Here is a 27771-nt window from a genome sequence, read left to right as displayed (position 1 = left end):
GAAAGTGAGCGAGTCCTGCAGCCATAATACAATCAGGCCTCTTGTGCTTAAAGATGCACGTTAATGAGGTCAGCGATGTTACCTTTGTCAGACTGGCTCAATTTCTTGGTAACGTGTAAAACTATACATGGTTTCACAAAACTATCAAGAAATTGTTTGTTTATGTGCAGAAACACCGTTTTCAAAGAATATAAGATTTTTTTTTCTCATCAACCATTCCCCTTAGACTTTGATATTTGATAGTACCAATAAGAAAAAAAATAGGGATTTGCGCGTTAAATTAAGCCGAGCAAGGAAAAAACTTTTCATTACTCGTATTTTTTAAATCTTTTTTTCTCTACTAAAAATTTGTTTTTGACCCTTAAACTGAAACTATAATTTTTTAATATTTAAAATTAATTTTTTAACGGTAAAAACTCTTTTATTTTTTTAATAATTACAACTCTTTAATTACCTTGAACTATTATAATAATTTTTTAATTTATTTAATGTTTAATTATTACATATTAGCAACCTACCTATGTATATCATACATTCTTACACTTAAGGTGTGCCGGAAAAACTATAGTATTTTATTACAACAACGGATGCTATCACAACGGGTTAAGATTTGATAAAAAAAAAAAAATCAATGTAGGGTTTAAAATTAAAAATCTCTCGGCTAGTTTGCTATTTCACAAGTTAAAGCTAAAATAGTTAGCTCAGCTCCCATCGTTGAGTTAGCAATAATATTATACTTCTTTAGATTTCCAACAAGCAGCAGTCCCATATGAAGTGAGTGTATAAGGAGGTAGAGAGAGAACCACTGGACGAAGTATTCCGATCAGCATCACTGAAATATTCAAGCACTGCAATAAACTCGTTATAATTATTGGAACTAAAAATGAGGATTTTATTTCCTTCTCAGTGCCATGCCAATGCTCTTTACTGGGCTTTCTGGGAAACCTATCTGGTGCTCCGACAGCAAAAAGAAATGCTAGGTTTTGTACGCCCACTCATATAATGTAAGGTGCCAATCAAACTAGCATATGCTCTCTCTCTCTCTCTCTCTCTCGTCAGTCACATCAGCATCTTTCTCAACCGAAGACAAATGGATTTTAGAATAAAAGAGAGCAGCTAATAAAGTTTTATTTTCTCTGTACAATGTGATTCTTCAAGAACAGTGTTATTCCATAATTTAACATGTGCATTTTCTATAGTTTTATAATAAATACATTTATCACTTTTATTTGTTATAGCCATTACTCATTCATGAATCAGAAGAATTTTCATGCCATTTTCTAGGAGTGTACTTTAAGTCATATAGGCATTTAGGAAGTTTGCACGCTTTGCTTTCTTGGCCAAGCTTTATAAAGCATTTACATATATATAAATTATGTATATAAATTAGAGGTGTTTATTTTTTATTTGATTTAATTTGATTTTTATAAAAAAATAACTTAATTTATTAATAAACAGAAACCAAATCAAAATTAGTTTAAACCGACCAGTTTTAATTTAGTTCGGTTTAGTTTTTAGAGTAAAAACCGGTTCAAACATGTTTAGTTTGGTTTTTTATTTAACTTAGTTTTTCTAGTATGGCTCGATTTTGACTTGGTTTGCCTTATTTTTTGGGGTTTGGCTCAGTTTGGTTTGGTTTTTTCAGTTTCAGACTTATAAAACTAAGACCAAACCGAATTGATCGGTTTTTTCAAAATTTTATTTAATTAGTATTTTTTACGGCTCTGTTTTTTTATTATTTTTTTTAGTTTTTTCAGTTTAATTAGTTTTTTGTTTTTTTTCCCACCCCTAATATAAACTTCTGTTTTAAAATCTATTTGGTGAATTTTCAAATCATGAATGGTACTGGCTACTATTATAGAGAAGGTATCAAGAAAATCTTGGTCTTCCTTTTGTTTAATTCTTTTAGCAACAAGAATGAGTTTATATTAAGACTTCTTGTAAGGTTATAGGGGTTTTTTTTTCAATGTTAAAAATATAAAAAACAGGTCCGAAGTCTTTTTCAACTCTGAGCCCTTCTTCCCAGTTCGTGGGTTATTTGCTTTGACAAAATAGATAAACATGAGCTCGGTTTTTCAAGGAATTTTTAGTTTCTTGACCCTTTCTATTTGCAGGTTTTAAAAGGATTTTTTTTCTTCATAGAAAGCAACATCATTTGACTCAGTACAATAAAAAAGTATTTTTAGTTTTTAATATTCGAAAATCTAGAGGTTGTACCATGTAACTCAATCAATATTGCATTTTTCAACTCAATTATATTTACGTTTTTTTTATTATTATTATCTAATCCACGGTACCACTGGAGACATGAGAGGACGTAGCATGGAGTAGTTTAATGAATTATTCCTAGTGTTTGAACGTATAGGTTGAATTCCAAAAATTCATGCCACTTTTAATTCTTTTGAACTTTCTATATAATTGATTTTTAATTTCATTGATAAATTATTTGAATCTCTCAAATATATAAATTTTACTTTTCATCAAATAAACATGAATTTATTCTTAAAAATTATAAGAAAAAATGATAAAATTTCTGAAAATTATTTTTTTAATGGACATTTTTTATTTATAATCCCATTAATAAAATAATTATAGATAAATTTTTAATATAAATAGACAAGAATTTTTGTAAGTAAAACTGTTAAATCTATTAATGAAATTCAGATCATAAATAACAATATGAATTAACTCTAACAATCCATGTTTTGTGTTTCACATTTTTTATGTTCTTAATCAGCTTTGCTGTAAGATTCACACTCTTCAAAGTCTTTATTTAACATTGTGATTAATAGTAAACTACTAATGATTCTCATATATCTATGATTTATATGACATAAATGTGCATGCCATAAATTAATGAAAGAGAGTATGTAAATTGAATTAAAAGTTGCATTATTATTGTCAATATTTAATTTGACACGTGTCATCATTAAAAATAATTCTTATTGACAAAAATACTTTTTAGTGATCACACATATTTTATAATTTATTTAAAGTTAGCCTTATTAAAAAGAAAAACTGGCATCAAATTCTTACTGCGCACTTAGTCTACCAAATCATTGATTTTTTAGAATGATTATAAAAGGTGTATTTATATTGTTAGAATGTTTAGAAAACTTACAATATTGTTGAATTAAACCATCCTTAATTACTCTATTTAAATTTAATATCATATTCATAACTTTTTTTTGTTATTCATTTACATTAGTTAGTAACGTTTAATATCAAAATGTTACCGGATTCAATTTCATTAACAAATAAACAATAAAAAAAAATCAATATATGTTTAATTTTGTCCCTTTTTTAGGTAAAAAAATACATTCAGAGAAAATAGATATGGACTTGTGGTCTATTTAGAAGTATGGTTATAATTATTTTTTATAATATATTTTATTTTTTAAAAATATTTTTAAAATGTTAAAACAAACACAACCTTTAATGTTATTTAAAAATACAAGAGCAGTATTGAATGAGAGAGGTGGGACGAGGATCTCTTGAAACTAACACTTAGTAGTGCCGGTTTAAATTAAAAGTCGCTTGAATAATAGCTAAAGGTTCTAAAACCTCAAAAATAAATAAAGTTTATTTATCAATTATGTTTTATGAAATAAAAAATACTTTTACTTAACAAAAAAACCTCTAATATAAAATAAAAATTGTACAAAGCTCTACTTATCATAAATATATAAGAAGATAACAAATATATATTTTTTTAAATATTTTTAAATAATTTATTTATAATTTTGTATAAGAATCTAATACACTTAGTTAGTAATGAAAAAAAAAGAAAAAAAAAAACCTTAAGAAGTAAGTCAATTAGATTATAGATTTGTTTCTTAATAATCATCAAATGGAGTTTTTTCAGGGCTCTATAAATTTACATATTTATTAATTTTAAAAGTAATAAAATTAGTTAAGATATATATAAATTATTACAAATATTTACATTAATAAAAATAAAATAAAAAAGACGACCCCGATAGGAGTGTTCCACAAATAAGTAACAAACTATGATCCAAGCCTGTATAGATAGACGCATTGAAAACACAAAACGCAGATGATCGGCCCGTTGTTAGTTCGTGCATGTTAATGATGGCTTTTGTAACGAAAAAACTAATAAATAAATATCGCAATTACCTCAACCATACGGCAAAGCACAGGGGAACATTGGCCGAAGACACAGCTTGGCTTTTTTGAAAAATCTCATTCATTATTTCAACTCTCACGAACCTATCGTCCAAGTAGACGCTTAGAGGGTAAATAAGGGACAAAAGACAATAAAAATACGAAAATATATTAGTATTTATGCGGATGCCGCTTAACATTCATCCCCTCCACATAAATATTTTGAAAGAATAAAATCAACAAAAGTGTACATCAGAACAAAAAAAGCATGAGATTATAATAGTTGTTGTATTTTAAAATTTTTTAAATATATTAAAATAATATTTTTTATGTTTTATAATTTTATTTTTATATTATTTTTATTAAAAATACTTTTAAAATCTAAAACCAAATAAAAAAAACAACCTATTTTGTTGGTACATTTATGAAGTGGTATTAATGACTGTAATTGATGGCTACAGCTACTCCAATAATTGTTTGAGAGGGTTTTGAGAGTGTAATAACAATTATTTTTTTAAATTTATTTTTAATATCAGTATATTATAAAAATTAAAAAATATTAAAAATTTTAATTTTAAAAAATAAAACTTTAACAAACACCCTATTATAACTCACTCCTCTCAATCATCTTATAAACGAGGGCCAAAGAAAGGAGATGAGGAGAAGGCAGGGCCACCCATCTTGGCCCAGTGGGGACGATCAGATCAGACCAATCCCTTTTCTTTCTGTTCCCACTTATCTCCTCCTCCTCCTCCTCCTCCTCGTAACCTGAGGAATTTTTGTTACCATTTTTATTTTTATTTATTCCAATGAAAACTACACATGCAAATTGCAATCTCCCAGGACTGTCCTTTTCTGATACTCGCCGTGTCCTCTCCGACGCTATTAGAAATAGAATAAAAAACTAGGTGAATTATTTTTTTCAAATTTGTTATTGAGTTCTTAATTTAATTTTAATGCAGTTTATGTGGCCTTTAATTTGCCTTTGTCGATTTGATATTACTATATTATAAAAAAAAAAAGGTTTAAGGAATTTACCAGGTCAAGCATACATTATTTGTCTAAACTCAATTTATTGATTCAATAATACTTGATTTTTTAATTGAACATGCGTCACTTATATCTCCAATTTTAAAAATATATAAATTCATTACAAAACTATTTATTTAGATATATTTATTTTTAAATTTTCAATCAAACTTCTCTTTTCTTTTTTCAAATACTAACCAAATGCAACCTATCAATTCATAAGCAAAACAATGGAAGAGAGATATTAACAAAAACTAAAAAAGAAAGGTGTTTTTACAGTTCATCACAGTATAAAAAATTATTTATTATAGTAATTTTTTTAATATTTAATATTTAATTTATTAAAAATTAAATTTCATTATTTTTTATAGTTTGTTTCTATATAGGTGTCTTAAATTGCATTTGTTTTTTGCTAACTTTTGTATTTGTGGTAAAGCAAACGCATTAATGTATTTATTAACAAACCAAGTTGTGTTTTATGCTGTGGGAATCATTAAAAAATTAAGTTTGAAATATAATTTTTATGCTGTAGTTTTTACATGTTTTTTTAACTAAATTTCATGAAAATTTCAATCCTGTAAGTTTTTATGTTTCAAAAATACTTATTAAAAAAATTAATTTTTTTATTTTTTTCTTTATTTCAAATTAATATTTTTTTTATTTGTTTTCAGATTATTTGGATGCGCTAATATCAAAAATAATTTTTTAAAATAAAAAAATTATTTTAATACATCTTCAAATAAAAAATACTTTGAAAAGTAACGGCTTTAATGCATCTTCAAGTAAAAAATACTTTGAAAAGTAACTATAACCAAACTCATAAACACAAACAAACATTTTATACATATATTTTACTATACATAAACTTCAGCTATAATTTTTACCAAATATATATCTAAATCCAACCAACCGCAACTAATTGTATTTTTTAAAAAACTTATTTTTTTCAAACCATAGTCATAAAAGATACATAAAAAACAAATACATTCTTAGTCTCATGCCTCGTGCTACTGGTTAAGTGGATTAACCTAATCAAATTAATTTTTTTTAATCTAACCATTCAACATCAAGTTGATTAGGAATTAAATTTTATTATTTATTTTGTTTGCTTTTTATTAAATTATCCTGATCTCATAGCTAAAATCATGAGTTTATGAGTTAATACGTATTGACTCAGGTTGTTTTATTAAATTTTTCATTTTAGATTGGTTTTTTTTTATTCTTCAATAATGGATTGATTAAGAATTAAGTTTAATAACTTGTTTCAATTTGCTTTATATAAGGTTTTTTTAGTCTTATGATCTAAGTTATGAGTTTAAACAAGTAACCCAAGTTGAATTAGGCCATTTTATTTATTTATTTTTATGAAATTGTTCTAGTTTCATGACCTGAATCATGAATATGGCTAGTTGACTCTTGCAATTATGAAGTTATTCTAGTTTTATGACTTGAATCATGAATATGGCTAGTTGACTCGTGCAATTTTTTTAATTAATTTTTTTTATTTTCATCCTTCAATATTAAATTGATTGACAATTGAGTTTCATAATTTGTTCCGATTTACTTTTTGAGAGTTATCCTTATGTTACAACTCAAGCTGTGGATTTGACAGATTAACTCGGGTTAACTCAAGTTATTTTTTGTTATTTTTAATTAATTTTATTTTTTAATTTTATTTTTTAATATTTTTATTGATTTTAATTTATTTTATATGAGATTATCATGGTCTAATAATTCAAGTAGAGAATTTAGTAAATCAACCTAAATTGATCTTATTTAATTTAATATGTTGTTATTTTAATATTTTTTTTTAAAGAAATATTATATTAAATTATTAGCAACATTAAACATTTTTGTTATTTACCATGTTATAACCGAGAAAATTATAACATTTCAAGACCTAAACTTTTTTTTATTAAAAGAAATTATTAAGTACACAATTGATTAATGAAGCCCCCTTGTACAATGATAGTTGAATATTGAAAAGGATTAATTAGCAACAAGATACGGCCATCCAAGTATCTTCATCATCATGATTCATACAGAGAAAAGATTGCCTATTCTTCTACTTAACCGAAAACAATTGTAAAAGACAGCACGTACCCTGCCTGAAGTAGCCTTGACGAGAGGACTGTCCAAATACAACCACGTTGGCTAACAACTTGTGTTAGTACACCTTGAAATTCTAACCTCTAACATGATGCCACGTGTAACGTGTCATCTTCTCGTTCTCGTTCTTTGCCCTTGCTCGTTGACACCATTCTCAGCTTCCAAGGATTTAATTATATTTCATTCTCCTTTAACAAGGGCAGGACACCTTCGCACAATCACTTGCCCCACAAAGGCAAAGCCAGCCTTTTCATTCTTGGCCATGAAAACCATGGAGATTCTCATCGCTAGTATAAAGAGACAGAGAAAAGGAGAGAATATATAGAGGGAATCCCAGAAGTTGTTGTTCTTCATTGTTTGCTACTTTCCTTCATATATATATATTGAAGCTATAATATAGTTAGCTAGCTAGCTAACAATGGAGCGTTATGAGATCTTGAAAGATATCGGGTCAGGAAACTTTGGTGTTGCTAAGCTGGCTAGAGAGATAACGACTGGTGAACTCTTTGCTGTCAAGTATATTGAAAGAGGCCAAAAGGTGATCTTTTTTTAACTTCATATTTTTTCTCTCTCAATATATGCATCTTCGAATTTCTCCTGTTCATTGAGCAATGTTCTTTCATTCTTTCTTCTGAGGTGGGGTGGATGGTGGAATTTCGTAAAGACGTTAAATATGTGTAGAAGAGAAGATTTTGTCTAGTGGATGTTACGCTTGTATATTTTGTTCTTTGTGGTCATATCTGGGCTGTGCTAGTTTCTTTCTGTTTATATATTAATTAATCTGGATTGGAGACTTTCTTTTTATAATTTTTTTTTTCAACTTGGTGTTTTCTTTTATTTGATGGTAGTAGTGATTTTGAAGTCTTGTTTGGTTTTTGCAGATTGATGAGCATGTTCAGAGAGAGATTATGAACCACAGGTCATTGAAGCATCCCAACATAATTAGATTCAAAGAGGTATGCGAAGTGTCATGTCTTTCCTTCTTATTAGATTATGAAATGTAAAAGAATTTCGAGTGACTAGGTCTTTTTACTCAATGTAAAGATGGATTTAGAAGGTCTCGGTACTTCTCTCAAGCTTCAGAAACTTTGAAAGAATCTGAATTGATATGGAAGTTCAGTTTTCATTGCTACAATCCATTTTTTTCATTTAAAAGGAGGCTTAGATATATAAGAATGCACTTGGACCTGCACTTTCCAAGCCGAGCCAGCTTAATCTACACTCTGTCAATAAGAAACTCATTCTTGATGTCAAGAGTTATAAGAACTTGAAGATTTTGAATCTTGAAAGGGATTTTTTAAGTCGAAGCTCCAATTTACTCTTAGATATCAATTTTGAAAACAAGAGCCTTGCCTTGCTTTTCAATAAGTCTTTACATTTTGCAGGTTTTAAGAAAGGTGAATTCATTGTGCAGGTTCTGCTAACACCAACCCATTTAGCCATAGTAATGGAATATGCAGATGGTGGAGAACTTTTTGAGAGAATATGCACTGCTGGTAGATTCAGTGAAGATGAGGTAAGTATAGTGTAGAACTAAGCATCGTCAAGTCATCTTTCAATTACATGTTTGTGTGGTGTTGATCTTTTCTTTTTTGGCTGTCAAATATTACCAGGCAAGATATTTCTTTCAACAACTCATATCAGGAGTCAGTTACTGCCATTCTATGGTACTAATCTTAGCCTATTTTCATTCTCAGTTTGTGTAGATAAAGTCCATGTTTATTTTGACTCTGGCTAATTACCCTCCTCTTTCTATAGCAAATTTGCCACAGAGATCTTAAGCTGGAAAACACCCTCTTAGATGGAAGCTCAGCGTCGCGTCTTAAGATATGTGATTTCGGCTATTCTAAGGTAAGGAACTAACGAATTTAACTTACAAGGAGTAAATTTAATTGTGGAGCCACGTGATCAATGTTTTACCCAATTTTATGCAGTCTTCTGTGTTACATTCTCAACCCAAATCTACTGTGGGAACACCAGCCTATATTGCACCGGAAGTCCTCTCAAGAAAGGAGTATGATGGGAAGGTATTTAAGACCATTTCATTCTTGTTATTGTTTATCTTATTTGATCACCTAACATCTAGCATCACTATTTGACTATTCAAATTGTAGATAGCTGATGTTTGGTCTTGTGGGGTTACCTTGTATGTGATGCTGGTCGGGGCTTATCCGTTTGAAGATCCTGAAGATTCAAGAAACTTCAGAAAAACAATTCAGGTTAGTTAACAAACAGCATTAATATTAATTGACTCCATTAATTAATATCATATGCTTTGATGTGTTGGTAAAACTGGACTATTTGAACAATGGCAGAGGATTCTTAGCGTCCACTACTCGATTCCCGACTATATTCGAGTTTCCAAGGAATGCAGACATCTTCTATCTCGGATTTTTGTAGCTGACCCTGAGAAAGTGATGGAAAAACTGTCTTTTGTTGTCATTTTGTTGCTAGCATTCTATTAAGCGGTACTTACTGTGTTTTTTGTTTCCTTTTGGCTTAAATTTTGTAGAGAATTACCATCCCAGAAATTAAAACACACTCCTGGTTTTTGAGGAGCTTCCCTGTGGAATTAAAGGAAGAAGAGGATGGTAGCTTACAAATCGACGATAGAAATGAAGAATCACAAAGTATTGAAGAGATATTAGCTATAATTCAAGAGGCTAGGAAACCTGCAGAGGGGCCCAAAAATGGTGGACATTTTTTTGGTGGGAGCATGGATCTTGATGACATGGATTCTGATGCTGATATAGATGATGTAGAGACAAGTGGTGATTTTGTTTGTGCATTGTGAAGTTCCAGCTTTAAAATCATGCATAGCTTTGCTTTACTATCCCAATCCTAGTAAAAAGCCAGTACAGGATAAGGGCATCCTTTTCTTGTCCAAGGGAATCAAATGATCTGTACAAAACTGGGGCGATATTGGTCTCAGGCACTTGATATGCTGTATTGCTTGTTGCTCTTGAACTCTCTGAGAAATCTCTCCTGAATTCTGTTTCTTGTTTCTAGGTAAGTTGTATTAACCCAAAATCCTCTTTGACTTCATTGGATGTCATAAAATAATATCGACCTAGTTAATGCTAAGGATTCCATGAAACCACATTCATTAGATTAGCACATTGGCAGATAAAACGAAGAGCTTTGTTAAAGGATGACAAGATCTGCATAAACATTGTTCAGGAGCTCCATTTTATAAGCGGGGTGGATAACTTAAACAACAAAGGTTAGTTACTGAAGTATAATATACAGAATGGACATAATGCTAATACTTTATTTCTTCAAGTTACAATTCTTGTTGGTGGATAGCTTTGATTTTATTTAATTGTGTAATACAAGGTGGGAGGCTGCTAATTGTTGAACACCATAGGTTTTATTTTTACTTTCCTCTTTTAAGATTACAAGTGTGTCAATACTCCTCTCCTCGGTGTGTACCTATTTACATAGATGGATTATGCTTGATACCTTTTATTTTTAAAGGATTGTCTCGACAAAAAATAAACAAATATATGAGGGTAAGGTTTTATCCTAGTTCACGGGTTAACCAGTATTTTTAATCGGGTTAGGTCAAGTCACACGCCACAATTCTTTGCCTTGCCATGTATCTTGCAGCTGCATCTGTGTATGAATCCTAGCAATACAGACATGGTTGATGGTTCCATCATATCTGTTGTTTTTTACTCTAAAATATAACACAGGCGCATTTTCTTCATCCTTTAAACCAATCCCAAAAAAGAAAAAGGCCTTCTTCTGGGCAGAAGCCAGGGGTTACTTATACACATAGACAAAGACATGAAATGGGAAGTGGATTAGGACCCTCGCCTGTATTGGCTTTCATGAAATTAGTGGAATGGTAAGGTTGGTCTGAATTGACATTCTCTCCCGCCCCATAGTTTGGTGCAAGTCAACCTCAATAAAAGGAGAAAAAAGAAGTAGAAATTTTCTATTTGAAATGCATAGCTAAGCTCTTACAAAATGACTGATCTTTAATTAGTTTACTCCGATATTGTTTTTTTTTCTTATTTAATTAGTATACTTTATTATACGTACTAGTTTATTTTGTGATGTACATGATGATCTCACTCTTCTACTCTGGATAGGTTCTACTCATCAGTTTTTGAATTCTCATGTGTATCAGTACTTAATTATAGATCATAATTGTTTTATTTAACTGTAACGTTGATGATTTAAAATGGATTATCCTTGATCATATAATATTTCCTTGGACCTGTTCAGTTCGCCTCTGTCATGAATCATATTATTAATTAATTGCCATAAAATCTCAATTATGTCAAGACAAAATCGTTGTCGTAAGTGTAAACTTTTGCGTTCAAACCCATGAAAGCACTAATAAATCAATATTTTTGATGCTTTGTAAAAAAGTCAAGCCTCCGTCTAAACAGATCTAGTGACATAGTAGTAATTTATTGTTGTACGTGTGCACCATCGTATTGTAATAAATATTTACCATTAAAAAATTATATGTAATAGATACATATATAGTTTATTATGGAAAAATATGGAAAAATAATGAATTTTTATTTTTTATCAGTAGAAAATTAGAATAAAAGTCTTCATTTAATATTCTGATCACTAAAAAACTTAATTGGTCTAAAAAATAGGGTATAAAAACTGGTTACGTAAAGAAAAGGTATTAGCATCACAACTACGCAAAAGTCTTCATTTAATATTCTGATCACTAGAAAACCTAATCGGTCTAAAAAATAGGGTATAGAAACTGGTTGCGTAAAGCAAATGTATTAACATCACAACTACGTTTTATCTAAGGTAAGCTGTATTGCTTTAAGATTTGATAAAAATCTAATTAAATTAATAAAGTAAAAAAAATTAATAATGATTAAATTAATAAAGTAAAAAAAATTAATATTGGAAATATGTTTTACGTATAAATTCGTAATCCCCGGTATTAAAAACATATGTTTTACGTATAAATTCATAATCCCTAGTATTAAAAACAAAAAAAAAATATTTTTTGAAATATTGGTCAGTGTTCTCTTTACTTTAATAAATTGTTTATTAAAGCTAAAATATATACTAAAATATTTTTTTGGTGTATGATAAAAACACACGATAAGATTTTTTAGCTTTGAAACACTAGGCCGTATGCACAAAAAATATCTTTTATTATTTTTTATGAAAATTGGGTATTTTAATACCCGATTTGTATTGTTATGGTGTATGTAATTGGAATGGGCCGGTTCGACCCAAAACAGAGAAAATGAAATGGAGATAAAAATGAGCGAGCACCGACCCATCAAACAAAATGGGCCAACACTGGCCCAAAAAAATATAATTGGTTGGTTATTGTGCTGTGCACAGTAACAACCAATTATTCATCTGCTGCGGAACGTTAATTACTCATGTTTTGCAAACAAATGAAAGGAAAATAAAAGATGAAGCAGAGAAGGAGAGAAGCAGTACCTAGCATGAAGAGACTTGACAGTTGTTGTCTAAGGTGGCTTGAGGTGACAGTGGCTGAACCCGATAATGCTACTTTTTCTCTCCTCTGCTTCTCCCCTGCTCCACTTCTTCTTTTGTCTTCTTCGTTTCTCTCCTTTCCCTCTTTGATTTTCTTTTTTTTTTTTTGTCTTCTTCGTTTCTCTCCTTTCCCTTTTTGATTTTCTTTTCTTTTTTTTCTTTTTGTCCATCCCTCCTACTTTCCTTCTTTCTTTTTTCTCTCTATTTTTTCTTTTCCTTTGTTTTTTTCTTGCTCTCTCTGTTTTTTCTTTCTTTTTTTATCTTTTTGTTTCTCTACCTCTCCCTTTCTTTTTCTTTTTATCATTCGTCATGCCTCCTTTCTCCTCTATATTTATAGGGAGAAAAGAGGCCTGCACCCTTGCCTAGTCAATGGTGCAGGAGTGTAGGGTGGTCGAGGAGGCTATTCTTTAGCTATCCCTCTACCACCCTAGGGACACCTTTCTCCTTATCTTTACCATGTGGATGTTTTTGCAAGTGGAGGGGTTCTTGGTTGGCTTTTTTTTGGGTCATCAGGCGAAGAATAACGCAATGATAACAAGGGAAGATAAAATCTTCTTCTTCCCCTGCTTCGCGCGTCCAGGGGAAGAAGAAAACCCACAATGACTTCAAAACGGCACCATTTTGGCTCTTTTTTTGTGTGAACAGTGCATAAAACAACACTATTTTGGGCAAAACACGTTATTTTATTTAAAAGAAAAGGGCAGTAAAATATGTTAAAGTTCACATTGGTCCTTAATTTATAATTTCTTCAATCAAGTACTAAATTATAATTTTAATTAAAAATTAATGTAATTGCATCCCTGTCAAAATTAAACAGCAGCCTTGAAGGTGGCTGCCTTTTTCACTTTGATCCTTGGTCTTGAAGTTATGTAATTTGACTCTTAATTGAGCAATAAACTTTTAATTTTTTTAATTAGGCCTTTGATCTGGTTTTAATTACAACCCTTCTATTTACACACATTTTCTAGTTTGGTCATTGGTTTCAGATTTCTTCAATTAAGTCCCTAAATGGTCATCAAACTTTAATATTTATGCAATTAAGCCTCTGATTTAACCAAATTAACTCTAAAAAATTATAATTTGACCTCAAAACTTTAATTTCTTCTAATTAAAGCCTAAATTAACTCCAAAATTAAAAAATTTTTGCAATCAAAACCTTTACATATTTAATTAAACCTTTAATAAAATTAATTGAGTTCATAAACATTTTATTTTGGACTTTTCTTTCTCAAATTGAATTTTCTTTATCAACAAAGCTCTCATCAGTCAACAAAATACTGTCAAATTTTACTCTTTATATTTTTGAACCTCCTCAACCAATTTTTAACTATTTTTTGAGCGTTTTGACATCCTTTTCTCATTGCTTTTATTTTTTTTGATTTTTTAACATGTTTTTTTGTTTTTTTGTATTTTCTTGTTTTTTATACGTGGACCTAAAAAATGGGTTATGACACTTATTGACAAATGAGTGTAGGTTACATTCATATCCAACATCTTTGGATTAGCCACGTGCTAAATTCAAGTGAACGTTGGTCTGATAAATTGTCAAACCCAGTATATTTGGGTTTCACCACATGTTAAACCTAAGCAAATATAGGTGTAGCAAGATTCTAAGCCCAATATATTTGGAATCGATCACGTGTTAAGTCTAAACAAACATAAATCTAATGAGTTACTAGATCCATCATGCTTGGATTCAGTCATATGCCAAGTCTAAGCAAGCATGGATATGGCAAGCTGCTAAACCCGATATTATTGGATTAGTCACATGCTGAGAGTAAGTGAATTTAGGAATAGTGAGTTATCTGGCCCACTACCTCAGGGCTTTGCTATTCGTTAAGCCAAATTGGTCTCGAGGTCGTTATAGGTCCATATTAGGACAATACAACTCTGTTTATTTATTCTTAAGATTTTTAATATGAATTGTTCTTATTAATGATATTTGATTTCCTACATCAATAGGTATTTAGAAATTCTCTTGATGGTCTATCATATTTTTATTTCTTTAATGATGTGTAATGAATTTTTGTCCCTCATTAATCCCTCGTTAATGCTATTATAAGAAAATGACTCTTTAGTCTCTTTACTCTATCAAAATGACAATATAAATATTCAACGAACGATCAAGGTAAAGAGTTTACAATTTCTATTTTCTAAGTATTCATATTCCTATTCTTAGAGAATTTACCATACAAAAACAAAAACAAACACATTTGTTTCTAGAATTTAAAGTTCATTATCATATTTATTACACTTTGTTACTAAAAGTAAATTACTTTATCATAGAAGGGTTCCTAAACCTAACTAAAAAGGACCTTTTTTTACATGTGTTAGGCCTTCTATTATCAATCATCTATTTCATGAGCTCTGAAGAAAAGAATATTGACCTAAACATGTTATTAACAATTATCCAAATACCAAATAACCTCATTCCTTAGCATATTAGATTTTGGAGCGTCATTAATTTACATTATCTGTGGAAAAGTAATAAAAAAATCATTAATTGTTTTTCTAGAAATGGTTTATTGACATTTTCAATCACCATCAAACAAATAATCAAGTTACTCTTGGAATAGGATGTGTGATAGACCTCTCTACCACAACAAAAACTTCTGCCCAACCAAACCTTTAACAGCTTATCAACCAAGTGCAACTCTTCACCTAGGTTATGTTGACAACTCAAATGTACAATCAAACTTTATCATCTCAAACAATCTCGGCACCCACAACAACACCTTCCTTTATATCTTCACAACATAAAGTTATACCCAATACCTATATACAATTGCATTATCAAAAGGAATTTAGGAAGAATAAAGTGTTGGGGGGTTTTTAGCCTCAAAGGTCATCAAGTCCTTCGAAAGGATGTTTGTATCATCATGATACTCATAGACATAATGATTATTTTAGATGATCATCTGACCATCACGAGATGGAGGCTAGCCATTGATCCTAACTAAAAACCTCAAGCTCATAGAACTTTATAGATAAATGAATTGAAAGTAACATGCAAAGAAGTATATTCATGAAAATGTCTACCCCTGTCAAATTCGAGATTCTTTATTGTTAAGACGATGTTGTGTACTTGTATACCCAAGAATTATATTTCCATCAAAATGACTTTGGACAACTATGATAGCCTTACTAACCCAAAGAAACATGTACACAATGTAAAAAGCAACTTGAAATTGGTCATCTAAGATAGTTATGCCATGTGTAAGAGCCTTTCCACAACTTTCAGGGGGTTAGTACATGCATGGTATGATAAATTAAAGTCGGGATCTATTATAAGTTTTGGCGATCTTTGTACCAAGCTTATGATGTGGTTCATCGAAAGCATTCCAGCTAAAAAAGCTCCACAAAACTTTTTAAGGTTTCTTAGACTGATGATTAGTCCACGTGAGCATACGTAAAAAGGTTTAATGAGGAAATGCTTTAATTTAAGGAATTAATCAAGCAAGTTGCTTTTGAGGTCTTGATAAGCGGAGTAAAAAAAGAGTTTTGTGGAAAACATAGTACACTCCACCAAACAGAAGCTTGTTGAAAGTAAAGTAGGTTATAACAAACCATATATGAGTGGAAGAAGCAACTGTTTTGGTTTATAAGCCTCCTCTTTTCACAAAGAAAAACCTACTAGAAAAGTGTTCTAAACAAGATTATTTTCCTGGAAAGGATAATAACCCTAGAAAAAATTAAAAGAGGTTGATCAGGGAATGCAAGAGCTATCACAAAATATGCACCACTCCATTAAATGACACACTCATAGAAGTTTTCGCAGACATCAAAGGTAAAGAATTTGTTTAATACAAAGATCGTCATCCAATACTCAAACCTTCAAGGGTAAAGAATTTGATATAATAAAATTCAATTTAAAGAATACAGTTTACCTTAAATATCAATAAATAATATCAATTAAGAATACAATAATATAATATTTTTTTCTAATTACTACTGAAATTTTTGAATTTTACATTTTAATCACCAAGAAACAATAAGGGGGAAATGAAACTTTTGAGAAGGTCAAGATAAAAAAAATAATAACAATGCTAAGCTTATTAAAAGTTCTTCTTGAAATTATTTTTTAAGAGAATTCAACTACTAAATTTATGTAATTTGCTTGTAAAATCTCAAGAACTATATGAAAATTTTCAGAAATTAATTCGAAAAGAATATTACACAAAATTAACATTAGTGGGCAAATAACTTGAAACCCCAAGATTTAAGGGTGGATAATGAAAATAATCACTTACTTCCGAAATTGGGCTACATAATTTCCCCGCAAACATAAATTTCAACCTAAACTAGACATATTGAATGGACCACAACAGCCCAAAAACCCAACCTATCGAGCACAGGAGCCCAAAACGGAGTGAAACTATAATACATTTCTCTATGATAAGCTCAAGAAGTCAGAAGTCCTAATCACCCGTCCATTCCCCATCAAACCAATATAAATCCACGTGCTCACATCTAAACACAAGCGCACATTTAACTAATTTATTTAAATCACACGCAAGAACCCCCTCTTTCAATATAAATTAGAATAAAAAACCCTAATCTGCAACAATCCTGAGGAAGAAACCCTAATAGAGCAGGAAGAGACTCTGTCTCGTTAACAGAACCTGGGTGCTGTGTAGTTAGAGACTCCATTCAAAATGAAGGTTCAGTTTTCAATCTCTCTTACTGTCTCTTCTTCTTAAACGAAACCTTTTTTTTCTGAGTTGTTTTTTTGGTGGGCAGTTTAACATTGCAAATCCGACAACTGGGTGCCAGAAGAAGCTTGAAATCGATGATGATCAGAAACTGTATGGCTCTCTCTCTTTCTAATATGTTTTTAGTTTTTTAATCTCGTGTGTAGCGTTTGTTTTGAAATTTTTGAATTTGATGTGAATTGTGAGCTGAACTGAATGAAGTTGAGCTTGTTAGATATGGGATTGTAGTATGGGTATGGGAAAGTTTGATTTCCTTTTCTTTGTTCTATCTTAAATGGGGATTTGGGTTTAATTTATTTGTGTTTTCATCCTAGGCAATCAAATATCATGGAACTAAGTAGTGGTGTTCATTTTCTTTAGGGGCATTATAGGTCCTTACATTGAAATCTTTGGCTTTTTATGATTCTCGCTTTGGGTTTGAATCTTATAGGCGAGATTGGTTTTTTCGTAGAATACTTTATAGGGAAAAACTATGGCTTAGTTAGCATAATGCATAATGAAACACGGTTTATATAGTGTATTCCGAAACGTGTCATTTATGCCTGGCCGTGTTTCCCCTGTGAATTATCATTTCACTTTCTTTTTATTTTTTCTTTTTCATTCTTTTTTTATGGCAGCCGAGCATTCTTTGACAAGAGGATCTCACAAGAAGTCAGTGGAGATGCACTGGGCGAGGTATGTGTTTGCCAGGAGCTAATTTGCTGAGCTAGTCTTTCAAAGTTTTGTTGTTGTTTTTTTATTTTATTTTCTTATATTGACACATATGGTTGTATTATACAGGAATTCAAGGGTTATGTTTTTAAGATCATGGGAGGGTGTGACAAGCAGGGTTTCCCAATGAAGCAAGGAGTTCTAACTCCAGGCCGTGTTCGTCTCTTGCTGCACAGAGGTTTGCAGCTTTGTTCCTCTGCTTGTGTTTGTAGCCATGTGGATTTTGGTGTTTTGTGTGATTCAGCTAATTTTTATACAGTGCTCATTAATAGGTACTCCTTGCTTCCGTGGATACGGCAGGAGAAATGGAGAGCGCAGAAGGAAGTCTGTTCGTGGATGCATTGTTAGTCAAGATCTCTCTGTTTTGAACCTGGTCATCGTGAAGAAGGGAGAGAATGATCTTCCTGGCCTGACAGATGTTGAGAAGCCAAGGATGAGAGGTCCAAAGAGGGCATCAAAGATCAGGAAACTGTTTAACCTCTCTAAGGAGGATGATGTCCGGAAGTATGTCAACACTTACCGCCGAACTTTTACAACCAAATCTGGTCAGTTGCTTATCATTATTCCTTTTGTTGACTATTTATTATTATTATTTGAATTCAATGAGGTCTCCGAAGAATTAATTATTAAATAATAATCCAATAAAGTTAAGTATTGATTAAACAAAAATAACAATGCCATTTTTCTGGGCTGGCAGGTAAGAAGGTTAGCAAGGCTCCCAAAATTCAAAGGTTGGTTACTCCCTTGACTTTGCAAAGGAAGCGTGCAAGAATATCTGACAAGAAGAAGAGAATCACAAAGGCCAAGGCGGAGGCAGCAGAGTATCAGAAGCTTCTTGCCACCAGGTTGAAGGAGCAGCGTGAACGCCGCAGTGAGAGCTTGGCAAAGAAGAGATCTAGATTATCTGTTGCCTCAAAGCCCTCAGTTGTGGCTTAAATGTTTTGTAATTGGGACCCATGAGTAATGACAGTGCTAAAGCTCTTCCATAGCTCAATTTAATTTTGGTTGTTCTTTGGATTGCTGAGGTGAGTTTGAATTTTTAGATGTTCAACAATTTTAGCATCTGAGATTTTTGTTTTGGTTCCGTTGTGTTTTGGAATTCGTAATTGTCTACATTCTGATGCCTTGGCATGTTATGTTGATTCTGGATTCTGTGTTATTTGATACTTGAAGCTCAAATTTACTCGTTGCACATTCATGGAGCAAACCTCATCTGAACATGACTTGTGTTTGTTGGGGTTTCTCTTTATATCACGTTCTTCTATTTCTCCTTGCAATGAAGGAAGGAGCCATTTTCTTTTGTTCAAAATTTAATTTTGGTCAGTAGAGGTTTGGTCATCCCCTGATTTATAAGCTGATGTCGGGGTTTTTTTCATTCTCGTTAATTCTCCTTGTTCTTGTTGGTTGTCCTTTATATCTTGAAAGTAGTCTTTTTTAGAGATGTATTTTTTGTTTAATATCAGTATATTAAAATTTTCAAAATGCACTAAATAAAAATTTTAATTTAATATATTTTCATGTTAAATATACTTTTGAAAAGCATTAAAAAAAAACATAAGAAAACAATTTCAAAGACCCTGTAGACTCATTGATAACGATAATTGATAGCAGGTGGGTTGCTTTTAATTCTCAGTTTTGTTGCGAATTGTGGTTGAAAAATGACTCTTCCAAGGTCATTATACTAAATATAGTTTGAAGAGGTTGACAGATGGCTTGAAGTGGCTCTGTATTCACAGTTCTGGCTGTATGGTAACTCGTACTGGCTAGTACATATACGAGTTGCCATACAGTCTGTGTATATATATATATTGTGAAATGGGGTAATTTTCAAAACATATTTTTATTTAATTTTAGCGTTAAAATAAATATTTGGAAAAATATAATGACTTTATTCCAGAAGAAAAATGTATTTTTTTTAAAAAAATACTCATATATTCTTTTTTTTTTGTTATGATCAAGCATGGTTTTTTTAATTAATTGTATGATTTTTTTAATAAAAACTTTAAAATAAATATTCATTAGAATTTAAATGATATAAATTAAGGAGAAAAAACAATATTTGTAGAGCCAAAACTCTGTTTTTCTTGTTCATTTCTTTTATATTTTGAAATGTTTTTTTAATAAAAGCATGAGATTTTTTAAAACAAACAAGTATCATGATTTAAAAAACAACTTCTAATAAAAAAATCAGGTTTTGATAGTTTTATTTGATTATATGAAGAAAAAGGAATATCAAGAAAATTATATAAACGACTCACAATAGAAAATACAAAAGTTAATTATTCATGTGCAAGTTTTTTTATTTTTTTTTCCATATTAATTTTATATTTAATTATTCATAAAATAATTGCAAATACTATTATAAAAACTATCATCTTATCTAAAAGGCGTGATATAATCTAGTTTTTTTTATAAAAAAAAATATATCATTGCAATTACTTATTTAAAAGATTGCCCCAGTCTTGCAGGGGTGTTGAATCCTTGTACCGAATATTGCTTGGTCCTGGGTTATAATTATCCTTTTGCTTTACCTTTTTTTTTATTATTATTTCTTTTTCTGACACCTTGGGTATATTTTTATTATTTTCTATTATTTTATTAAAAAAAACTAATTCTAACAATTTTAAACTTTTAATTTATCTCCTTCATTAATGAAATTTATAGCCAAATATGAGATATTATTTTCACCATATCTCTCTTAATATATGCCTTAAAATACAGGTTGGTGGAAGAAAGTATTCCAAGTAAAATAAATAAGAATTCAATTTTAAATTCTTTTATGTTAAGCTATTTTAATATTTAGTCTATAAATATAAATTAAGATGATTTAAGAAATCTTTTAGATATATTTCTATAGATTTTTTATTCAGTATATAGATTACTTCTCTCAATTAATTTTAAAAAAATTCTTACACAATCAAAACTTTATTGATTATAATAAAAATATGTCATTTCTTAATAATAATATGTTATTTATATATAATATTATGAAAACGACATCACTCCAACTAGTTTTTTATAAACACAAGGTTTAACTATTTTTTTAATGAAATTAAATTTGTTGATTATATCATTAAACTTGGATATTCCTATCCCTTAAGGCATGCATTATACATTTATACATTATATTTCATTATATTTCATGTTAGTTTTTCTGCATTATACATTTATACATTATATTTCATGTTAGTTTTTTTTTTAAATACCTTAAATCCATTGAATTTTATTCCTTCAAGTAAATTAGCCAAATTCCAAACATAGTTTGAAGTACATAATTTTAAGTCATTTTTTGAAAAATAAATAATATATTTGTTTCAAGTAATTGTAAGGTTCATAGCAACAATTCATTCACAATTTTTATAAAATTATTTTATCTTATTGATCATTGATGCATGACATGTTCTACCAAATTTATAAAGATTTTATATTTTTTAAGGTTTAGTCTAAACAACTAATATTTTAGTATTAAGAATATATTTTATCTAGATAAAATGTTTTACAAGGTGTAAAGAATCTCATTTTTTTTAGATAATTCTTGAAATATTTAGTTAAATATTAATCATCTCGATCCAATTAAATTTTTTTAATATTTATTTTAATTTTATATTAGAAATAAGTATTTTTTTTATTTAATTGGGTGGTGTTTGTTTGAGCTGATTGATATTTCTAACTGTTGTGTGGTTTGTTTTATGGATTTAACAGGAACCAATTAATGAGGGAAGTAGGGATATGAGACAAAAGATTCAACTTGTTTGATTAGAAGCTCCTTCCAGAATGCCTAATCTCCTGCTGATTTTAGTAGTATAAAGAGTAGTTACCTTTTTGCACCATTTTGCATTTTAAACATAAAATGCTTGCGTGTACGGTGGGGGGGTGGTATAAAATATTTTTTATTTAAAAATAAATTAAAATATATTTTTTTATTTTTAATATAATCACGTCAAAACACATTAAAAATAATATTAATTTGATATTTTTTCAAATCAAATTTATTTTTTAAAAGCATTTAAAAAAGAAAAATACCATATTTTCAAACAGGCTTAATTAAAATCGTGAAAAACAGATCAACAAAAAAACCCAAAAACCTTCTAAAAAGCCAACAAAAACTTAAAAAAAAAAAAGAACCTAAAAATAGTAATAGGTTTTGCTAGTTTTTTCAAAAACTCCATTAGAAAAAAGAACCAGACCAAAACCAATCAGTTTCAATCTATCAAGTTTTGATATAAAAAAAATAAAATTCCTGGTTTGGTCAGCCGAAAGCGACCACCCTTACTTGTACTCGCATAAAATAAGAATCATGTGAGTGAATGAACAAGACGCACTTACAGTATCTAGGAACTAAGCTATGTTAGTGAAATGAAGGATTCCCAACGAACAATTGATTGAGGGAGAAAAAGAAAAGTCGTGGAGCCCGTATAAACATAGATGAAAGAGAACACAGACACACAAACAAGGAAATGGAGGGTGCAGAATGAACAAAATAGTCTTCTGGGAATATTTGTTAATTTCCCTTTGATTTTCAAGGATTCCAACAAAGGGCATCCGCATCAAGGATAAAATTGATAGTAATCAGCAACCCACCTTACAAATTTGATCACCAGTTTGACATTATTCCACAAGACACATTTCCCGCTATATAAATTATATTTAATCTTATTATATTTGTATTCTAAGCCTAATCTCTCACTTAAGACTCCATGAGGACACGAACAGGCCGGCTGTTGGCCATCCTACAATTGCTTCTAATCTCTCCAGGCCGCCCAGACTGCAAGTCGCCCATCTTTATCATGCCCTCGACAAAGGCCCTGAAAAATGCCAGTTGATTTTTGCTAAAAAGGGTTACGTATTTCCTCGTTTCAGGAAATGTGTAAAGTGTCTGATCAGAATTTAGAAACCCTCTCCCAGCAACCAAGTCTTTGAAATATCTGTTATCAAATGTAGTCGGTGTTGCATCAAGGTCTCCGGTTACATTTTCATCTCCACCAAGTGGACAAAGCTTGTCTAGCTTCTCTCTATAGTTTGTCTCAATTGCCGGGTCAGGTCTGCCGGAGCCTGATTGGTTATAGAGCCTGAACAATATAGAGAAGCACCGAGCTTGGCCAATAGAATGTGACCCTGAGAGGGCTACCATATCCTTGACAGAGAGGTTGAATCTTTGGAAGAGGTCCATGAGAAGGCTTGCATTAGCTCTTGGACTTGGCATGATATTGTTGGAGTCCTCCTGGCTAGCTGTTAAGCTGTCTACTCTCCCTAACTTCACGTCCCAATCTGGTCCTCCACTCTAATGCAATACAATGAATAGAACAAAAAATTTCAAAAAAAAATAGAGGCTAAAAATCAGTTCTTTAGTAAAGAGTTCTGTCTGACCAAGTCTTCTGAGATTTTTCTCTTTAGTACTTAAAAACAATGAGATTGTGTTGAGAGGAAGTCTATAATTCCAGCATCCGGGAAAGCCTAGATACTGGCATATCCGGAAAAATGCTGGTATCATCTAAATCTTAAACTGCAAGATTTCCAGGTTGAACTGTGAAAGAGACCCAGTACTGGATTCAAAGGGATGGTCTTGGATACAATTATTGTCAAACTGCGAGCTTCAAAAGCTACAATTATTGCCCCTCTATAATTTTCACAAGAAGACTAGATTAAAGGGCCACGCCCACACATGCAATGGTTGTGACCAGATGTTTAGCGTTAGCAGAATGTTGGAAATAGTAAGAAGGGGAGAGGGTAGGCCTCAAATTGAAGTGCAATCCTCGATAGTCACCACCGAAATGAATCAAGAAAAAAGGGCAAAAAAGGACCTTTTGTAAAGACCATAATTATGCCGTCGTTCTGTTCGTATTGTATGAAAAATAGAGGACAGAAGATCGACAAAAAGGACCCATTTCGCAGAATATCCGGTGGGATAGGCCTGGGGCGCAGGTGGCTAGCCAACACAAGACCCAGTCTTCTTATGGCCAAGTTGCAAGTGACTTTTTTGGTACAGTAGGTTATAATTGTGTTCTGTGAAGAATTATAGCAAAAAAAAACCCAGAAGTCTTACATAACAGGAGCAAATTTATTACCAGGACAACAGCAGCTCTAGCGGCCATGATAATTATATCTGCACAAGAAACCGTCCCTGGACAAACCTTCTCTAACTCTTCCTTAACTTCATCTATAACTTCATAAGACCTTAAAGAATCTATGTTGGACAGAGCAAGCTTCTCTCCTAGCATGTTTGGTGTGTCATCAAGCAGCACAGAAGCATCACAACCCTGTAAAGAAAAAAGAAAACCCATCAAAGAAAAATGAATTAATATCTTTATAATAACAACAACAACAATAATACTAATAATAATGCAAGATTGACATGAAAACATGTATTAAGTTTTTGGTTTATATAATAAAGTTTACGTTAACAAAACAATCATGGAATTGAAAACGCATGACCGAGGCAGCACTTCTTGGTTCTCTAATCATGTTCCTCCTCATCACATCCTTGACTATGAAATCAGCTTCCGGGCACGTCTCGGCGTAAAAGCCAGGCCGGAGTGGCACGGTAGAGGCAGAGGTCAAGCCCATGGATACGAGCAAGAGAAAGGCTGCAAGGAGAGGGGACATTTTATAATTTTTATTTTTCAGGCACTATAGTATAGTTGATAGTTTGTGAGAGAGAGATATGGGCTAATTTTGGTGTCTGGCGTCAGGACTTTTAAACTTGTTGGCCGCATGCCTTCATGTATATATCATGGATGGGGATCTATTCATGGTATGTTTATGTTAATGTTATTGTGATGAGGCGATTGCGAATACTTTGAAAAGTCCGTCCACACTTTAGGATGATCTATGTCTTATTGTGTTATAGATACCGTATTATACCGCACTTTGGTAGTGTCCATGTTTTTTTAATGTAATAAAATATTAAATATATATAAAAAATATTTTTAAACGTACAAGAAATACCTAAACAAACAAAAAATAAATAAAAAATAATTATGTATTTTAATTGTGAAGAACACAAATAATTGATTATCAACAATAATCTAACTATAATATATTTATACACATTATATCAATTATATCATGTAAAAAAAATGTCTGTACATTTAATTATACAATAAATACTCAAATTTAACCATTGAAAAACATTGCAAATATTTTTTTAATGTAACAAGTGATGTCCACTCACTAGAATATATAGAAAATATATTATTAATTTTTTAATTAAAAAATAAAATATATAACATTAAAATACTAAAATATTATTTATAATTTCATAATTATATTTTCAAAGGGTGTAACGTGATAGTAAAAGATTTAAGATTTATATAGGAGGTTTTAAATTTAAATTAGGATGTATATTTTTTATAAAAATTTAAAATAAATAAAATTTTATTTACTTATCTAAATTTAAAAAATACACTTTTCAATGGTAGAATTTTCTTGAATTTAAAAAAATATATATATCTTAATTACACAACGTATCCATACAAATTAAGTGTCACCAGCGCCCGCTAATCTACTAATCTATATCTAGAGTCACACCCATCATGTATTTATTACAATTTCTCACACACAACATAAACGGGGGGGAAATGGACACACATGCGCACATATCTATGTATGAGACAATGGGATGATGATGGGCATGGAAAAAGGGGTTTAGATTCTCGTGTCGTGTGGGTGTCAGGATACTACAGTTATTGTCAGGACACTGAGAGGAGCAAGATAAGGCAAGTGGCTTTTGAAGGTGGAGTGAGGAACTGAAAGTGTCCCTAGTGAGGGCAGAGCAAGGTGGGGTCCTTACTCACTCTTGACTCAACAATTGCCCCCCCGTGCTCTGTAAGTGTTAACTTAAGTGATAATTCTAATGAGTTTTTGTATAAAAAAGATGGTATTTGAAAATTAGGATAATTTTTTAATTTTTATTATTAAAAAATAATATAAAATATATTTTATAATTTTATCTAATAATTTAAATTAATGAATTAAAATAATTTTTTAATATAATATTAAAGTTTTAATAACTAAACAATTATAAATTTAAATCTCATCATTTCTATTTATTTGATTAAAATAAAATATAAAGTAACATTTATCTATACGAGTTTCAAGTTCAAAAAACCTTTACTTGAAGAAATATATTAAAGAATAATATAAATTATATCTTAAAACTTCATCTAATAACTTAAATTATTGGATTAAGATATTTCTTTACACTCATATTTGATATTAATATTTATAATTATTGAGATAAACTGCAATATTAACTATTTAATTTAATTTAAAATATAATTATTTCATTAATAATTATAATATTTTAAGTGCATATAAACTTATTACTATATATATCTTTTTATTTATTTTTTAAAGATATTTGGATGATTTAGTTGAATTTTAAAGATGCTGTCTTTATGCAGAATAAATGAATACCTTGAAAATAATATTTTATCATCTCTAAAACAGTTTTTTATTTGTTTCCATTTTTAAATAGTTTTTAAAAGAGAGAGAGAGAGAGAGAGAGAGATGCCCTGCCTCATCTTTGGGCAAATTTCTGAGATGAAATTTGTTGGCTTTATCTTCATTGGTATCGACAAGCTCAGCCACCCTTTTCTAGCATAAGAGTCAAATATGGTGCAAAAATCATTACACCTTCTGAAAAGATACGTGGAGTAGAGTCTAGGGAGTTGATTTGCTGAGCCCGGTGCTGCTCTAGTAGACAGGTTACCATTTTAATGACTGACCCTTCTGTTAGGACAATTCTATAATTAATTTGAGGTTTAATACATATTTGATTTATTTAGTTTTCTCTTAACCCCTAAACTATTGATGATTTGAACATATTTTAGCAATTCATTGTCCATAAAAAGTGCCACAATTACATATTACTCGTCAAGCTTCTGAAATTTTTTATTTTTTATTTGTTTTAAATGAATTTTTTTAATATTTTCATATTATTTTAATATCAAAAATTATTTTAATATTTTTTTAACATATATTGTATAGCAGGAGTTGCTTGTCAATGTCAAAGTATATTTGGTACTCTAGTAGTTGTTGTGGTTATAGTTTTAAAAAAATTATTTTATAAAAAGTACTTTTAATTGAGGTTAATTTAGAAAAATATATGTTTAGTTAAAACTGTGATTGAAATTGAAATTAAATAAAAAAATAGTTTAATGTGTTTGGTTAAAAAATATTTTTCAAATTGAGTTATAAAATAATTATAAAAGAGATATATTAATATTGATGGTTTTTAATTGAAATATTATTAATTTAACTATTGCTATTACATTATAAAATAAATAATATTTTATATAAAGTATTTTTTATTATTGTATTAAACTATGTGCAATTTCATCACGTATGAAATCTATTCAACAAGGACTACAATTTCCATGGTTTCTTGAGCGTGCAACAACATCAGGTAAAATATCATCAAGAACAAAATTGAAATTGCAATTAAATTCTACAAATACTACTTTATCATACGATCTCCTTCAAATGTAATTATGTAATATCATTGAAGCATGTTAAACATTAATTTTTTAAATAAAATATAATATTTGAAAGTTTTTTTGTTTTTTATTTTTCTAGATCACACGCGGTT

At 30.2% G+C, this 27771-nt stretch overlaps 3 protein-coding genes across 4 annotated transcripts; 2 read left to right on the top strand and 1 right to left on the bottom strand.

Annotated features, from left to right (window-relative positions):
- The first annotated feature begins 7446 nt into the window (after nucleotides 1–7446).
- Nucleotides 7447–10306, top strand: LOC105124488 (serine/threonine-protein kinase SAPK2-like). Of its 2 annotated transcripts, XM_011024521.1 has the most exons (9): nucleotides 7449–7801; nucleotides 8145–8219; nucleotides 8678–8779; nucleotides 8877–8930; nucleotides 9022–9114; nucleotides 9198–9290; nucleotides 9378–9482; nucleotides 9579–9677; nucleotides 9776–10306. In XM_011024521.1, the coding sequence occupies exons 1-9, from the start codon at nucleotides 7682–7684 to the stop codon at nucleotides 10055–10057; spliced, it is 1023 nt and encodes a 340-aa protein (XP_011022823.1). In that variant the 5' UTR covers nucleotides 7449–7681; the 3' UTR covers nucleotides 10058–10306. The 2 variants fall into 2 exon arrangements, with proteins under 2 accessions (XP_011022824.1, XP_011022823.1); XM_011024522.1 differs by lacking the exon at nucleotides 9579–9677 and having other exon boundaries at nucleotides 7447–7801.
- Nucleotides 10307–17309: 7003 nt separating this feature from the next.
- LOC105124487 (40S ribosomal protein S6) lies at nucleotides 17310–19368 on the top strand. Its single transcript, XM_011024520.1, has 6 exons — nucleotides 17310–17420; nucleotides 17500–17564; nucleotides 18089–18146; nucleotides 18252–18360; nucleotides 18455–18727; nucleotides 18880–19368. The coding sequence occupies exons 1-6, from the start codon at nucleotides 17415–17417 to the stop codon at nucleotides 19116–19118; spliced, it is 750 nt and encodes a 249-aa protein (XP_011022822.1). The 5' UTR covers nucleotides 17310–17414; the 3' UTR covers nucleotides 19119–19368.
- Nucleotides 19369–22668: 3300 nt separating this feature from the next.
- LOC105124486 (peroxidase 17-like) lies at nucleotides 22669–24875 on the bottom strand. Its single transcript, XM_011024519.1, has 3 exons — nucleotides 24579–24875; nucleotides 24248–24439; nucleotides 22669–23463 (listed from the first exon to the last, which is right to left on the bottom strand). Exons 1-3 carry the CDS (start codon nucleotides 24783–24785, stop codon nucleotides 22870–22872), a joined length of 993 nt encoding a protein of 330 aa, XP_011022821.1. The 5' UTR covers nucleotides 24786–24875; the 3' UTR covers nucleotides 22669–22869.
- Nucleotides 24876–27771: the final 2896 nt, after the last annotated feature.

Source organism: Populus euphratica, unplaced genomic scaffold (assembly GCF_000495115.2).
Source record: "Populus euphratica unplaced genomic scaffold, PopEup_1.0 scaffold35.1, whole genome shotgun sequence".
Taxonomy (NCBI): domain Eukaryota; kingdom Viridiplantae; phylum Streptophyta; class Magnoliopsida; order Malpighiales; family Salicaceae; genus Populus; species Populus euphratica.
This window is presented reverse-complemented; position numbering and strand designations above follow the sequence as displayed.

Coding starts and splice junctions, on each gene's coding strand:
- LOC105124488 (XM_011024521.1), top strand. CDS start 7,682: ATGGAGCGTTATGAGATCTTGAAAGATATCGGGTCAGGAAACTTTGGT. Junction 7,802..8,144: donor ATATTGAAAGAGGCCAAAAG/GTGATCTTTTTT, acceptor TGGTTTTTGCAG/ATTGATGAGCATGTTCAGAG. Junction 9,115..9,197: donor GTGATTTCGGCTATTCTAAG/GTAAGGAACTAA, acceptor AATTTTATGCAG/TCTTCTGTGTTACATTCTCA.
- LOC105124487 (XM_011024520.1), top strand. Junction 17,565..18,088: donor ATCGATGATGATCAGAAACT/GTATGGCTCTCT, acceptor TTTTTATGGCAG/CCGAGCATTCTTTGACAAGA. Junction 18,147..18,251: donor GTGGAGATGCACTGGGCGAG/GTATGTGTTTGC, acceptor TGTATTATACAG/GAATTCAAGGGTTATGTTTT.
- LOC105124486 (XM_011024519.1), bottom strand. CDS start 24,785: ATGTCCCCTCTCCTTGCAGCCTTTCTCTTGCTCGTATCCATGGGCTTG. Junction 24,440..24,578: donor TCCATGATTGTTTTGTTAAC/GTAAACTTTATT, acceptor TTTTCTTTACAG/GGTTGTGATGCTTCTGTGCT. Junction 23,464..24,247: donor CTAGAGCTGCTGTTGTCCTG/GTAATAAATTTG, acceptor GTATTGCATTAG/AGTGGAGGACCAGATTGGGA.